At 44.1% G+C, this 16,521-nt stretch overlaps 2 protein-coding genes across 2 annotated transcripts in view; both read left to right on the top strand.

Annotated features, from left to right (window-relative positions):
* The first annotated feature begins 252 nt into the window (after positions 1-252).
* On the top strand, positions 253-1,710 carry RRS1 (ribosome biogenesis regulator 1 homolog). Its single transcript, XM_039526078.1, has one exon. It carries the CDS (start codon positions 398-400, stop codon positions 1,442-1,444), a length of 1,047 nt encoding a protein of 348 aa, XP_039382012.1. The 5' UTR covers positions 253-397; the 3' UTR covers positions 1,445-1,710.
* Positions 1,711-6,728: 5,018 nt separating this feature from the next.
* ADHFE1 (alcohol dehydrogenase iron containing 1) overlaps positions 6,729-16,521 on the top strand; it is a 31,645-nt gene continuing 21,852 nt past the window's right edge. The window contains exons 1-5 of the mRNA XM_039526076.1: positions 6,729-6,865; positions 8,825-8,862; positions 13,276-13,319; positions 13,504-13,557; positions 16,208-16,362. Coding sequence (XP_039382010.1) covers positions 6,810-6,865; positions 8,825-8,862; positions 13,276-13,319; positions 13,504-13,557; positions 16,208-16,362 — 347 coding nt within the window. The 5' untranslated portion in view covers positions 6,729-6,809. The remainder of the gene's footprint in view (positions 6,866-8,824; positions 8,863-13,275; positions 13,320-13,503; positions 13,558-16,207; positions 16,363-16,521) is intronic.

A 16,521-nucleotide genomic window follows, 5' to 3' on the forward strand; every position in this document is an offset into this window, starting at 1 on the left:
AACAGAACTGTGCAGATTGTGCCTCCCATAATGCACTGCTTTCCTAGCCCGAACCCTGGGAGACTAGACTACAGGCCCCAACGCGCACCCAGGACAGGAAGCCGGACTACAAATCCCAGCAGCAATACAAACTATCGGCCTGAGCAGCTAGCCCTAGAGCACTACAGCTCCCAGGGGGCAGCGCGGCAACGTTACCCACGTGGTTAAGCACAGCCGGAGACGGTGCATTCTGGGAGTTGTTGTTCTGGGTAAAGGGGGCCTTCCCGGTTACGGGCGCGCCCATTGGTCCATACACACATCCGGTGCCCCCACGCCAGCCGGAACCGAACCCTTTAACCTTTCTCCAGCCGGGTGAAGCCTCCGCACGTGGGGTGCGGTTGGCCGGTGTCTCGCGGCCATGGCGGCGCTGTGCGTGGAGGAGTTGCTGGCTCGCGCGGAGCAGCCGCACCGGAGTGTGGCGGTGGAGAAGGAGCTGGAGCTGGAGTTCGACCTGGGGAACCTGCTCGCGCTGGACCGGAACGTGCCGCCCTCGATGCCGCGCGCCGCGGGGGCCCAGCGCGAGAGCCGCCTGCTCTCGCTGGCCCGGGACAACACGCAGCTGCTGGTGGCCCAGCTGTGGGGGCTGCCGGCGGGGCGCGCCGAGGGGGCGACGGGGCCGCTGGTGGCGCAGCTGCCCGAGCCCTCCTACCGCCTGCCCCGGGAGAAGCCCCTGCCGCGGCCCCGGCCGCCCACCCGCTGGGAGCAGTTCGCCCGGCTGAAGGGGATCCGGCGGCGCAAGCGCACGTCGCTGGTGTGGGACGAGGCGGCCAAGCAGTGGCGGCGGCGCTGGGGCTACGAGCGGGCCGGCGGGGACCCCGCCCGGGACTGGCTCATCGAGGTGCCGGCCGGCGCCGACCCCCACGAGGACCAGTTCGCCAAGCGGCTCCGCGAGAAGCGCGAGAAAGTGGCGCGCAACGAGTTCAACCGCCTCCGCAACATCGCCCGGGGCGCCCTGCCCGGCCGCGGCCTCCACCCCACCGGCCACCAGAGCCGCGCCGAGCTGGGCCGCGCCACGCAAGTGGCCCGCGTTTCCACCGCCTCCCTGGGCCGCTTCCAGCCCCGGCTCCCCAAGGAGCCGCCCGCGCCCCCGCCCAGGGGCGGCAAGAAGCGGCGTTTCGAGCCGCTGCTGGGTGACCTGGCGGCCGAGAGGAGCCGGCAGCTGGAGCTGCTGCGGGGGCTGGGCAGCAAGAAGCCGCCGCTCGACCTGACCCGCGCCGTCAACAAGCAGCTGCGCGAGGAGGACGCCCAGGCGGCCGCGGGCAAGGGCAGGAAGCGCGGGCAGCGGGGCAAGCGGGGCCGGCAGCGCCCGGGAGGCGGCAAGGGGCCTGCGGGCGGCAAGGGCAAGAAAGGCGGGGCCCGGCGGCGGCAGCAGCAGCAGCGCCCGGCGGGCAGAAAGAGGAGCTGAGCTGGGCGCAGGGCTCCTCCTGCCGGACACTGAGCCCGGAGGGACGCGGGGGCTGCCGCGGCCTGTGGGGGACACGGAGCTTCCAGGGAGGCCTCTGGGGGGCTCGTGGGACACTGAGCTGCCGCCTCCTCCGTCCCGTTCCGAGGGGCTGCATGGGACTGAGCTGTGCTGTCTGTAGCTGCTAAGGATCCCAGGGGCTGGCTTGCTCCCCTGCTGGGGATCCCCTTCTCGCCCTCCTATTTATCAATAAAACCTGCCTTTGTCAAGCTGTCTGCTCGTCAGTTGGGGGGGGGGTGTATGGCATGAGGGAGAGATGGGACAGGAGCCTCTAATGTCCTGTGGCAGTTGAGCTGGGGTCCTTTACAAGCATAAAACATGTAGCTGTATTGTGTGCTAGTGGCACAACAGGTAGCGCTGCCTACCCCAACAGGATTGGGCTCTGCTCTCCAGAGAGTAAACTGGTATCTCACCCAGCTAGATGGAGGTGAAGTTCCAATAAGATAAGAGAGACAGGTTCAGCTCCAATTCCTTTCCCCAGTTGGTAGGATTTGGATAAGAAGGGATCTAATGTATATTTAAAATAACATGTGTACTCAACTTTACTGCTACCATACTGTGGTCTTGACTGATTTGGACTGTGCAGGAGTTATACATCTTCACCTAGCTGTAGAGCATGTGCTCTTGCTCTTTCTCTCTCTGGAGAAACGTGATCTGCAAAACAAATTTTTTTTAACTGTGTAAAACATTCTCTGGCACTCCTTATCTTAATGTGTATGGGGTTTCTACTGTTTTAGCCTTTTTAGAAACAGCAGAAATATTCATCTGATTTCTGTGGGAGGGCTGTAGAAGATCTTGGATAGTTGTGACATTTAGCACCTTTATAAGTTGAAAGGGTGAATCTCTGAATAAAAGCAACTCTTTATCCTGAATGGTGACAGGTTTCAGAGTGGTAGCTGTGTTAGTCTGTATCAGCAAAAACAATGAGGAGTATTTGTGGCACCTTAGAGACTAAAATTTATTGGGCATAAGCTTTTGTGGGCTATAACTCACTTCATCAGATCCAGGGAGTGGAAAACACAGTAGACAGGTGTGTGTGTATATATACACTGTACATGAAAAGAGGGGAGTTGCCTTACCAAGTGGGGGGGGGGTGTCATTTTTTCATGTACTGTGTATATATACCTGTCTACTGTATTTTCCATTCTCTGCATCTGATGAAGTGGATTTTAGCCCACGAAAGCTTACGCCCAAATAAATTTGTTAGTCTCTAAGGCAGAGGTGGGTAAACTATAGCCCGCAGGCCACATCTACCCACGGGACTGTCCTGCCCGGCCCCTGAGCTCCTGGCCCATGAGGCTTGACCCCCTCCCGTCCCCTGCTGACCCCCTCCCCCTGCAGCCTCAGCTAGCTTGCTCACTCCGCCGCTAGCGCAGTGCTCTGGGTGGTTGGGCTGTGAGCTCCTGGGGCAGCACAGCTACAGAGCCTGGGCTGACCCAGTGCTCTGAGCTGCATGGTGGTAGTGGCATGGCCCGGCTCCAGTGCTGCCAGCCTAGGGTGACCAGTGTCTGGATTTTGGGGTCTTTTTCTTGTATAGGCTCCTATTACCTCCCCCCACACACACACACCTCTGTCCCGATTTTTCACATTTGCTGTCTGATCACCCTACGCCAGCCACTGGCGCTCCAGGCAGCGCTGTAAGGGGGCAGGGAGCAGGGGGGGTTGGATAGAGGGCAGGGGAGTTTGGGGTGGTGGTTGGAGGTGGGGTGTGGATAGGGATTGGGGCAGTCGGGGTTGAATGGGGGAGGGGTCCTGGGGGGGCAGTTAGGAAGGAGGGGGGTTGGCTGGGGGGACAGTCAGGGGCAGGGGTTCCAGGGGACAAGGAGAAGGGGTGGTTGGATGGGACAGGGATCCCAGGGGGGCCGTCAGGGAACAGGAGGTTGGATGGGGCAGGAGTCTGGGGGGGAGAGACTGAAATTAAGTGACACATTTTAAAGTTTAAATGAGGTAATAGGAACTCTAGTTCCCACAACTTCCTTGTTTCCACAAGGAATGTTGGTTTTTTTATGAATTTGCTCTTTAATTGAAAAATCAAGTGAAAGCTCATACTGGAAGGGTTTACATACTTTAAAATATTAACACTATCTGAAAAAGTTGTTACTCCTAAGATTGCAGATTCTCAGTTCACATGCTTTGGACACAAGCCAGTCAGATGTTGCATAGGCCCAGCTTTTCTTAGCAAAAGTACTGTGGGTGAGGAAAAGAGAGTGGGGTTGGAGGGAGCTGAAGGATTGGGATGGGGGTTGGATGACACAGATTTGAAGGCTTGAGTAATGGAGTATCTACTGCATGTAACTTGTGTAAACATCATATACTTAATGGTTTTGCTCTAAGTACCGTCATTCTGGTCAAGTGGTTGGAACTGAGAGTGTCACTACTTTCCCACTTGCCACCTGTTGAAGAGTTCATTTGGATGTAGTCACTGAAGCTATGCCATTGGCGGGACAACAGGTGAGTCAGCACTTGTAGCCATGTAAAAGGGACAACTGTTTCAAGCCCAGGCTTAAACTCTAGTCCAGTGGTTCTCAACCAGGGATCTGTGCAGAGGTCTTCCAAGGGGTACAACTCATCTAAATATTTGCTTAGTGTTACAACAAGCTACATAAGAAGCACCAGTGAAGTCAGTACAAACTAAAATTTCATACAGACAATGACTTGTTCAAACTGCTCTGTATACTACACACTGAAATGTAAGTACAATATTTATATTCCAATTGATTTATTTTTTAATATGGGGAAAATGAGAAAGTAAGCAATTTTTTGGTCATAGTGTGCTGTGACACTTTTGTGTTTTTATGTCTGATTTTGTAACCAAGTAGTTCTTAAATGAGGTGAAACTGGGCGTATGCAAGACAAATCAGACTCCTGAAGGGAGTACAGTAGTCTGGAAAGGTTGAGAATCACTGCTCTAGTCTCAGCATATCCTGTGAAATTTGATCCAGATTGCACAACAGCCAGAATGCAACAGATCTTCTTTGAGAGTCGCAAGAATTTTGGAGGGATGATATAGCCATTAATTATTAGCATTGTAGAGCTAAAAATGCTCAGGATATGGATCTCTGAGAGGCTATACTGGGAAAATATAGGGAGTGGGACCCCCAGGGCTGTTGCTAGTTGTGAAAACTGAAGTCTTTAAAAGATTTCAGAAATGGGAGAAGTATTAAGAGCTGTTGTCTTTTTTTTACCCTAGGGTAGACATTTTTTTGGCTGAAAGCCTTTAATACTCATAATTAAAAGACCTGTCTGATTACTGGTATAATTATGAGATCGTAATGTTAAAATGGAGGCAGCTTTTTGAGCAAATACTATTATAAAAAGTACACCACCTCCATGAATTTACACACTGGCTTTTTTTATATCAGTCTTTAGCAGATAATGACTTAAAAAAAAAGTTATATTTCTGTAACCAACAATTCAACCATACATGTATTATTTTAGGATACTGTTTTGCTCCTCCAAGGGAATGGAGGGGATATCCAAACCCTAATCAGGTCTAATGTAACGTCTCCATTTGCCCTCTTCCCATGCTACTTTTATAAGTACCTGTCAATATGACACCCCTTTGCTTCCTAGAATGCAGAGTACCAGCTGGATTCTGAAAGATGGAGCATACCTATTTTTAAAAAATTAATTGTAGGCCCTGTCACCTGGACTAATCAAACTGATGTGTGTTGATTGCAATATTAATATTGCATTTCTGGGATGCCTTTATTTCTAAAGTACATCTCACATTTTGTCTAGGGATCTCTCTCCACTTACTGTCTGCATTCAAATACGACCCATGGTTTTAAAAATTATTAGTCCACATTTTGAACTAAGTAATTGGCACTCTTTCACTGTTCAGGTCAGTCTCCTAAACTGGGAGATTGCTATTTGTCTTTTACATTGGCTTTTAAATTTTGCTTCTGACTAATCTCATTATGGAAGGAAGAGAGACCTATTTTTTTTAAAAGTGCTTTCTGCCTCATAGCAGTCTAAGGCCTCAAGCCTGCATATGTATGTGCTACACCTCCTTCTCTATGCACTCCCTATCTGTGGCCCCACAAAGTCACAGGACCTCCTGGTCAACCTCCTAGCCCTGGCTAAAACGGCCATCTACACAACTGGGGAGAGGAGGTTGGCCAATGGAGACCCCTGGGACTGTGGGGGCTTGTTTCTGATCCTTTGTCCATTCACGTATCCGAGCAGAGTTCCTCTGGGCAGCGTCTACCGGCTCCCTTGACGCCTTCGAGGAGCAGTGGGCGCTGTCCGGGGTTCTCTGCTCGGTGTCCCCATCAGGCTCCCTTCTTTTGACCTTCTGACCGCACTCCTGTCCCTGTTCTTTTATTAGTTGTCCCCTGAATTCAGTTGGGTTTTGAGGTCCTATAGATCCTCCCCTGAGGCTGAGGGAGGGGGATGCTTTAGCAGTGGGTGGGCTTCCGGAACCCAATAGGTATGTATGTGCTAAATTGAAGTCAGTAGAACTAATGCCTAGAGTTATGGATATACTTTCAGTTTCTGCAGGATTGGGGCCCATTTTTGATAATTTGAGTTTGTATAGGCAGGTTTTAGAGGGAAAAATCAAAACTTTAATTACGGCATCACCAGATGCCTGATTCATTATGAAATGAACAATAAGTGAGGCAGAGGTGTGCCGGAAAAACTAAGGATTCTGTTTGGGGGAGAGATTTTTCTCAGATAGGGGCTGTCCATAAATTACTTAAAACATTTTTGGTAGCTTCAGGACCTCTCCCATCCTTTTATAACACTGAAACAAACAAAATTTAAGGACCTATCCACCACTGAAAGTGTTTTATGGACAGTCTTATAACACTATAAACTTGTTGAAATTTTGTAAGTACCCTATTCTGCTGGGTGAACAAGCCAATAGTAAACACCAGTGGTTTTCAGCCTCTGGTCTGTGGACACATGAGGGGCTGCAGACTTAAGATTTCCAAAGGGATCTGCACCTCTATTTTGATTTTTTTTAAAGGTGTCCACAAATGAGAAAAGGCTGAAAACCCCTGGTATAGCCAAATACATAGATCAGTGATCCGGATCTCTGCCTTAGCTCAAATGGACCAGGTAGCCAAAGGCGGGCGTTCAAGGCGATCCAGCTAACCCGTGTCCCTGCAGCCGACTTTGTCATGTGGCGGCCGGATCCAGCAGGAGAAGCCCACAGAAAGGGGAGGGGAGAGAGTTCAGCAAATAACTTGCAGTCCCGCCCGCCCCCTCGCTCTCCCATGCATGCTGTGTGCAGCTGAGCTGCTGCCGCTCGCTTTCCCGGCAGGCCCTGCTGGTGCCCTGCCATCCCCCAGCAGCCGCCGCGATGGCAGGAGGACGGGAGAGAGTCGCTCACTTGCTAAGGCAGCTGCAGCGCGCAGCGTGAGTGTTTGCCTCTGGGCTTGCCACCGTCCCCTTCCCTGATCCCCTGGGCCTGCCGGGCTTGGGGGGAGGGAGGGAAGGAAGGGTACGTGACATGAGACGGCTGATAAGTCAACTTTGGAAGCCTCTTTAGTAAGAGCCAGAGAATGTTGTTGCAACACATTTCATAGATCTGCAAGCTCCACAGAGGCAGGACTGTGTGCAATTTAGAAACTTGTTCCTTTTGCAGTGTATTTTCTGGGAGCAGCATGAATGCATAGGAGACGATTCCCACCCCACGTCCAGCAAACCGTGTCTGCCTTCTCTGTCCTGCATTGGGAGATGACTAACCCCTCAGATGCCTTTTCTCTTTATGTCTATTGCTGTGAAGGGGCAGGAGCAGGTACCCTTGCTGCAGGAAAGGAAGAAAGTCTCTTTCACTGTGTGTCATGGTGCTCTCAATGGACAGAACTAGTCTTGCTGTTTAATCCAAATCTGCATCATCTCTCTCATCCACCTCAAAACCTTGTGCTCAGGCCTTGCTGCTGGCATTAGCCTGTGCACTGCATGTGTCAAAGTAGCAAAATGAAGGGGTGTCATATGAAGGCTTTCAAACATGCTGTTACAAACTACTAATACAAAATCACCTGAAGAAATACTCTCTCAAAAAGGCCAGGGTGAGCAAATCTAATCATACATCTGTCCATTCTGACTGCCTCTCAGTAGTCTAAACATAAGTGTAGATTTGGGCCAAAGTACATAAGAATGGCCATACTAGGTCCATCTAGCCCAGTATCCTGTCTTCTGACTGTGGCCAATGCAGCTGCTTCAGAGGGAATGAACAGAACAGGTAATCAAATGATCCATCCCGTGTTGGCCATTTCCCAACTTCTGGCAAGCATAGGATAGGGACACACCATCCCTGCCCATTCTGGCTAATAGCCAGACTCCTCAGTGCAGATTATCCAACCTCTATGTACCACTGTCTGTATTTTTTCTTAAGACCACGTATTTAATCTGGAGAAGGGCAAACAACCCAATATTGGACATACTATGATTATTTTTCTTTTGTAAATGCAGTAGTAGTGAAATGGTAAGTGATTGCTGAAACCATATATTTCCCAGTTGTGTGCATCACAAAAACCATCACCTCCTAATTGACACTGGCATTGATGGTCTCAGTATAGTTGGCCACTCTTAAAACTGAGTATAATCAAAATCAGTGTATTGTCTAATGAATCATTAGAGCCCCTAGAGCTTTGGAAAGGTATCTTTTTATCATTTAAAATCTTCAGATAGGGGATACCCTTCTTGTCCCCAGAACTAGCAGCAGTAACTTCATCTTTCACAATACTCGGACCTAACTATGCCTTGTGGCTGCTGCACAGCAGCCCAACAGAAGTGCAGGGCTTGCTCCGCACCCATCTCCTTAGGACTCCATAAGTACAACACAAGAAGCTTTTGCTTAATGCAAATTTCATGCTACTACCATCACATCTTCCTCACTCTCCAGTGGAGTGATTCTTCTTCCCTGGGATCCTCACCCCTCTAGTAATCTGCCTATTTAGCCTCTTCTGTGGCCTCTATTACTATGTACTCTGACTCCTGTGAGGTAGGGAAGTTTTATCTCTACTTCAGGCATGTTCTCTGGTGTTTCCATAGGCACCTATTCTCCTAGTACAATTTAAGCAACAGATGGTTTGAGGAACTAATTTAAACTGCACCAAAATCAGACCTAAGCTGCACTCAGACACATTTAAATTAGGGTCTAACAATTCAGCATTTGTGTAATAAAGAAACATCGTAGTTACCTATGTGAAACACTAGATGGCAGTCCCTGTTTGTGACAAATCTTGTGAGATATGATGGCAAGATAAATTATTTACAAGACATGACAATTGCTCTTAAGATGTAGACTTGTTAAAGTCTTTGCTTTTCTATTTCTTTTTTTAAACAGATATTTCTTTTTTGTTTAATTAGATGCCAGTGTCCCGCTCATTCCCACACTTACTCTCAAGGTAAGATTATCCTTAATGTGTGTGTCCCAAATGATTCTGCATTTTCACTTTTTCAAATTCAGGCTTGCATTCAATAAAAGTTACAACAGAGGTAGGGCAAAGTGATAATAAATATAGCATACTTAGAAAATGTATGCAATCAATACCAAAAACAAGTAAAAACCATTTTAATTAGGTTTCAGAGTAGCAGCCGTGTTAGTCTGTATCCGCAAAAAGAACAGGAGTACTTGTGGCACCTTAAAGACTAACAAATTTATTTTAGCATGAGCTTTCGTGAGCTACAGCTCACTTCTTCGGATGCATAGAATGGAACATACAGGCAGGAGATATTTATACATACAGAGAACATGAAACTGCTGAACTCGAATTAATATGCAAATTAGATACAATTAACACTGGCCTAAACAGAGACTGGGAATGGTTGGGTCATTACACTAATTGAATCTATTTCCCTATGTTAAGTTCTCCTCACACCTTTTATGGGCCATCTTAATTATCACTTCAAAAAGTTTTTTTTCCTCCTGCTGCTGATAGCTCATCTCAATTGATTAGACTTTTCCTGTTGGTATGCATACTTCCACCTTTTCATGTTCTCTGTATGTATAAATATCTCCTGTCTGTGTGTTCCATTCTATGCATCCGAAGAAGTGAGCTGTAGCTCACGAAAGCTCATGCTAAAATAAATTTGTTAGTCTTTAAGGTGCCACAAGTACTCCCATTTTAATTAGGGCTGTCAAACAATTTTTTTCAAATCACAATTAACCATGAGATTAAAAATAGTTGCAATTAATCTCACTGTTAAACAATAATGAATGCCAATTTAAATTTATTATAACTATTTTGGATGTTTTTCTACACTTTCAAATATATTGATTTCAATTACAACACAGAACACAAAGTATATAGTGCTCACTTTATTTTTTTATTACAAATATTTGCACTGTAAAAAGGTAAACAAAAGAAATAGTATTTTTCAATTCACTGCATTACTATATCTGTATGAGATCTCTTTATTGTGACATTGCAATTTACAAATGTAGAAATTTTTTTACATAACTCCACTCAAAAACAAAACAATATAAAACTTTAGAGCCTACAAGTCGAAGCATGAAGGGGCATATGAATATTTAGCGTATCTGGCATTTAAATACCTGGCAATGTTGGCTACAGCCTAAGTTCTCTCTAAGCTGCATGGCCACGCAGCAGGCTATCAAGGGCCACGCAAGCGGGATGAGGAGCCCCTTCCCTGGCCTGGCCTGGCCTGGCCCAGCCCAACCCCACCGGAGCTGCCACAATCAGGGAGAGGCACTCTGGCCCCGAGCTGCTGCAGCAAGAGAAGGCTGGGGGGAGTCCTCTCTCCCTGCCACAGCCCCGAGGCAGCCTGCACCCCAAGCCCCTGGTCCCACTCCAAAGCCCACACCCTCAGCCAGAGCCATCACCGCCCACACTCTATCCCTCTGCCCTAACCCTGAGCCCCCTCCTGCACCCCTATCCCCTTATCCACTCTCCCACCCCAGAGCCCGCACTCCCAGCCAGAGCCCTCACCACCACCCCTGCACCTCCACCATCTGAGCCCCCGCCCACACTCTGAACCCCTCGGCCCCACCCTTGCCATACATCACCTCCATATTGGTGCACATATGAAAACTCATTTTGCATGTGGACGTAAAAAATTAGAGGGAACACTGGCTACAACAGTACCTGTTCTCACTTTCAGGTGATATTGTAAATAAGCAGAGGGCAGCATTATCTCCTGTAAATGTAAACAAACTTGTTTGACTGGCTGAACAAGAAGTAGGACTGAGTGGACTTGTATGAGGTGAATTGAAGAATATTTGTATTCTGTGTTGTAATTGAAATCAATATATTTGAAAATGTAGAAAAACATCCAGAAATATTTATAATGTTTAATAGTGCGATTAAAACTGCAATTAATGACCTTTTTAATCTAGTTATTTTGGTTTGTGTTAATCGCATGCGATTAACTGTGATTAATTTACAGCCCTAATTTTAATATGAAATTGGATATTTTCCCCAATCATGTATAAAGGAACATTATAAACATTATATATATGTATTTCACTTTTAATTCTATAAGTATTAAATCTGATTTCATCATTTTTATATATGAAGTGTCCTTTCATAATCATTGAATACATCCTGTAAGTTTGTTTTTAAAATGCTGGAAATATGCCTGGAATAGACTTGTGTTATAAATAGAAATTAAAACTATAGCCTAAATTTTCATAAGTGGTTAGTGATTTTTGAATGGGTCAATTTAGGGCTAGGGTCAAGGGTTAGGTAACTCAAGCTGGGTTCTCAAAAATTGAGCCATTCAAAGTCATTAGCCACTTATGAAAATTTGAACCTGCGTCTTTAACTCTTCATCTCCAGTGTTAGGCCTTGTTGATCTTGCAATCAGATTCAATTAGGGTGACCAGATGTCCCGATTTTATAGGGACAGTCCTGATTTTTGGGTCTTTTTCTTATATAGGCTCCTTTTTCTTATATTAGGCTCCCTACTCCCTGTCCTTATCTTTCACATTTGCTGTCTGGTCACCCTAGTTTCAATAGAGCAGATCCGTGTGCCATGGAGTTTTACATGGAAAGTGCTTTCTCAGGTACACCTAGTTGCAGGATTGGGGCTCTGGAAATTCAGATATAATGCGGTAAAGCCGCGCTCCGGGGGGTGGGGCTGCGCACTCCAGCGGATCAAAGCAAGTTCGATATAATGCAGTTTCACCTATAACGGGTTAGATTTTTTTGGCTCCTGAGGACAGTGTTATATTGGGGTAGTGGTGTATTTAACACTTATTCAATTCACTTCAGTCAGAGATCTCCAAGAGCTTTACAAAGATGCATACGCATTACCATCACCATTTTGCAGATGGGGAAACTGAAGCACCAAGAGGGTAAATTTATTTGCCCAACATCACACAGCAAGAAAATGGGAGAGCTGGAAGTAGATCTGAGGTCTCCTGACTGTTTGGTGCCCTATTGAGTTAATTCAAGACAGGTCTGACTGAAGGTGAAGTTTACATGATGTAGGAATCCCACCTGTATACTCTACAGTCTACAGCAAAAATTGATGATACAGAGTAGCAAGGCTATTATCAGTTCTATAGATCTCTAAAAAGTGGGGAATGACTTAATAGCAACTTCTGTCTGAAAAATGTCTGTTTCATGCCAGTGTTCTGCAGAAGCAATACAGTTTTTATGGCACAATAAAGTCCTTAACAAAAGTTAAGCTGTACCAAAGAATACAAGAGCAGAACTTCTATTTTACCATCAAAAGGAAATGGATGTAAGGGGCTTGTCCTCGTCCTCAGACTGACTAATTACTGAAACAGCAATAGACTCCAACACTAGGAAAGGTCAAACGTGTACAGCCTGGCAAGGGGCAGTAATGGACCAACTGATTGTAGCAGGCCTGAGCTTGAATAGAGCGCGCACAAAGGGATCCTAATGTTTGTGGTGGTCTTGTGGATCAGCACTCTAATGCAACGCAAAGCACTTGTAGGCTCATTATCATGGCTTCATTCATTGGATCTGAATCCAAATAGTAAGTTTCCACTTCATATTCCATACATATGGAATGACTTGATCATTTGCTGGGAGGGCAGAATATTTTATCGTTTTGGTTTTTGTCTCTGATACTCTCTTTATTCAATTTTGTGGCAAACTTGTGAGTATGCAGGTTTGTACGAGAAAGATTTGGCAATGGGGAGATGAGATGACTGAAAGTGTAGGATTTCCATACTATTCAGAGCAAGGGGCCATTGTAAATCCTGACACCAATCTTTCTTCAGTTTCTTGTGTACAAATAGGGCCTTTTACCCAAATATGTGTTATATGTAATGAATATTGCCTTGGAGGCCAACGTATACCTACCTCCTAGATCTGGATATAACACACATGTCATGGAATCTAAGTGCTGTGCAAATACTGGAGTCTGTATTATCATTTGAAATGAATCTTTCATCTTTTGAGAGTCTTAGCAAATATTTTAGCTATAAATACATGCAAAATTGCTGATAACTTATTCAGAGCATGTAAGAACAAAGAACTATCTTTTTTTAAAAATTCCATTCTTATTCAATTATGTCAACATATATCAAACTAGCCCGTCAATGGGACTACTTATATGGATAGGTTTGCAGGATCAGTAGTGGTCTGAGCCAGTGTTCAGCATGAGTAAGGGTTGGAAAAATCAGACTCAAAACAAGCGGATCCCAAACAAAAATGGAGATATAAAAGTCAAACAAGGAGCAATATGTAAACACATTTTTTTTAAAAATCACATTTTAAAGCCAGGGAGTTCCTTAGCTGAAACTGTTGAAAATTGTAATGATGATTTGTTTTGTTTTACATATCAAATTTCCTGCTAATGCTATTATTTAATTTCCATTCCAGCTCCTGAACATGCTGCTTTGAGGAGAACAGACTATGCTTTTGAGGTAGATTTAATAAATATGTATATTTCCATTTAGAGAGAAGATTTGGTATGTTATATAACTTTAAGTGTAGCCTTTTAAAAAAGATATTTCAATTATTAAAATGGTGTATTCACAATTGAAGCATTTGGATTGAGTTCAGTGTAGTTATATTTCTAAAACAAGTATTCTTTAATTATTTTTGTAGATGGCTGTGTCAAATATCAGATATGGAGAAGGTGTCACTAAAGAAGTAGGCATGGTAAGCTCTTATCTGGTACATCTTTCACCTATGAAATGTTACTTTCCAATGAAATGATGATACTTACCAGCAACTGACATTAATTTTAGCTGATTACAGAAATGTTTGTATTGTACATCAAATTTAAAAGACTTAAGACTAAATATCCTGTATATGGAACTGAAAATATACTTTTTTGTAACAAATAGTTATAATATGAGTTACACACATGCAAATATGTAGTAGTAAATACAAGTGTGGTGGTATCATTAATTATTATTTGTCTTGCTATAGCGCCTAGATAATAGTATTGAAACTTTCATTCTTAACCCATATACTCTGTTGTTCTTAATGATTAAAAAGAAAAAAAAAACTTTTTTGGGCTGAAAATTCCCAGTCTTCAGCCTAAGTGAAATTTTGGAAACCTTTTAAAAACAATAAATAGGAGATTTAAAAATATTTCTCAGCTTTCCAGACCAAGAGAAAAATACATTTTTAATATAAAAAAATGTAGCGCATGCATTTTTCTGATTAGGTGTTTATGAAGCTATTTGAATATACAATGCACATGTGAAAAAGGAACCTAAAGGGAAAGACGGTGAGACCATACTAAACACTGCATACTAAGTGTGTATACCCTCTAGTGTGTGGAGTTCCTGCTCAGGGTAAGCCTGCTGAATACACTTCCCCTACAACAACAATTCTCTTGAACTTTTCAGTTTGTCACCTGCAGAAGATTTTACATAATCTTGAAGTTAATGGAGTGTCAAACTCAAATAATAAGAGATGTATAAACACATTCTGGATGGGATAAATTACGGGAATTGGTATCAGTTGCACTTGCAGGGGTAGGGGATAGATGTTGGAAACAGGCCACTAGAGTACTGCCAGTGACAGAAAAAGCCATATTCACCTGTTAGCACAGTACATAGCCCTGCCTTTCCTTTTAGATTCAGAGCAAAATTTCCATTTGCCCCTAGATTAGATTCCTTAACATTAAGAATTATTTAATAAAGATTAGGGCTCTGTTGTGCTAGATGTAGTATATATTTGTAGTGAGAGACATTCCCTGCTCCAAAAAGTTTACAATCTAATAGAGAAGACAGACACAGTAGAGGAAAAAGGAAGTGTTATCAAGCCGTTTTATAGATGGAAAAACCGAGGCTTAGATATAATGGGCCTGATTCTTTGTTGCCCTGCACCACATACAGTCATTTGCAATATTGTAAAATGGTTGTAAAATACCATCAAATCAGAATAGTAGCATTTTACATCAACTTTGCACGTTGTCAGGCAATTAAATTGACTTGTCCAGTGTCACACAGGAAGTCTCAACGAGAGATGGAGAATTAACTCAGATCTCCTGAATCCCAGCTCAGCCTTAAAGTCAAGACCTCAGTCACTTAAGACCTAAGCCACTGCTCATGGAAGTGATGGGAGAGTTTCCATTAACTTTATTGGGCATTGATTGGGGCCCTTAATTTTTGTTCACCTTGAGCTCTGATCCTGTGCCACTGAAGTCAGGACTTTTCCCCCACCTTGCTATCAATGGTGTAGGATGAGTCCAGTGTCATGATTAACTTCTTGTGTTTTGCACCGTCTTTGTTATCAGGTTCTGCAGTTATTACCCCTTCTTGGCACTTATGCATTGCCAGTTTTAATTTCAGTGTAAACACTGTAAATGAAATTGTTTTGTACATAGCAAGAATAAGTTAAATATAGCTGCTGTCATTGGACAATAGTATTGAGGACTGAATACTGTACCATGATCAGTAAAAACTTCAGAATTTATGTAGATGATAGAATTCTATAGCAGTAATTATTGTAGTGAAGGCTGAGCTGGTATTCTATCTTCACATTCTTACTGATCACTTATTTAAAAAAAAATTGCATACAGTGAGCTATATTTTATCAATGCAGTGTTAAATTTTTCAGATTTTAATTTTGTAGAATTAAGGAAAGTCAAGTGTTAGTCTTCATAGCAACCTTAACTTGGCCCCCTTGCAAGTATGTGTTGTAATAGGATCTTCAAATACATGATCTCACAGTGCTGAGCAATGAGACACACTTCTTCACTAATGCTGCAATGCAAAGTTACTGCCATATAGGAGACCTAGCTTCAATTCATAGACCCAGATGAACTGGTCCATTTTGTTCACATTATGTCAGAAAAATTAGCTTTTACAGTTAGGCACATACTCTGCTTAATCTGGGCTTTAGGTACTTGGTTTATAAGCATTATTTGAAAATCTAAGCGAGATCAATTCTCTGGTGTTGCCCTCTTAGACCTCCTGGGGTGTGTAAATAAATGTAATTGTAAAATACTGATTGAAATCGAAGATGATTTTTTATTCTATAAACTTGACTAGCACCTATGTGGCTTTGGCTTGCTGGCTATTCATTCATGGGGGCAGCTACTAGTGTACTTCCGTTATCATGCATGTGTCCTCAATTCTATGTGCTTGAGTTATGTTTTAAACTACACCTTTTTCTATAACTGTATATGCATGTGTGAAACATTTTATTTTACTGTATAGATGTTATATACATTTGTGATGAAAGACCTTATTACAAATTTAGTATTTTGTATCAAATAATTCAGTTTAATTGGATTGGGGTTTAAATAATGCAGTTCTAGATTTCAGACTTTGTTTTTTAATTGATATTGTAGGACCTGCAGAATCTGGGTGCTAGAAAAGTTTGTGTGATGACAGATAAGAACCTCTGCCAGCTCCCTCCAGTAAAAGCAGTATTGAATTCCTTGACAAAAAATAGAATCACTTTTCAAATGTATGATGATGTCCGAGTGGAGCCAACGGATCAGAGGTACTGTTGTTGGGTTTTTTATATGCTTCCGAAACTTTGAGAATAGAAGCTATCTATTTAGGTTCTTATACATATCACTGTAGTATCTTTTGGTGCATCAGTATTGCAAAAAAGAACCCCCAGCAGTGAGTCTCAGAGCCCAGGTCAACTGACAGAAGC

The sequence above is a fragment of the Mauremys reevesii genome, linkage group 2 (genome assembly GCF_016161935.1).
Source record: "Mauremys reevesii isolate NIE-2019 linkage group 2, ASM1616193v1, whole genome shotgun sequence".
Classification (NCBI taxonomy): Eukaryota; Metazoa; Chordata; order Testudines; family Geoemydidae; genus Mauremys; species Mauremys reevesii.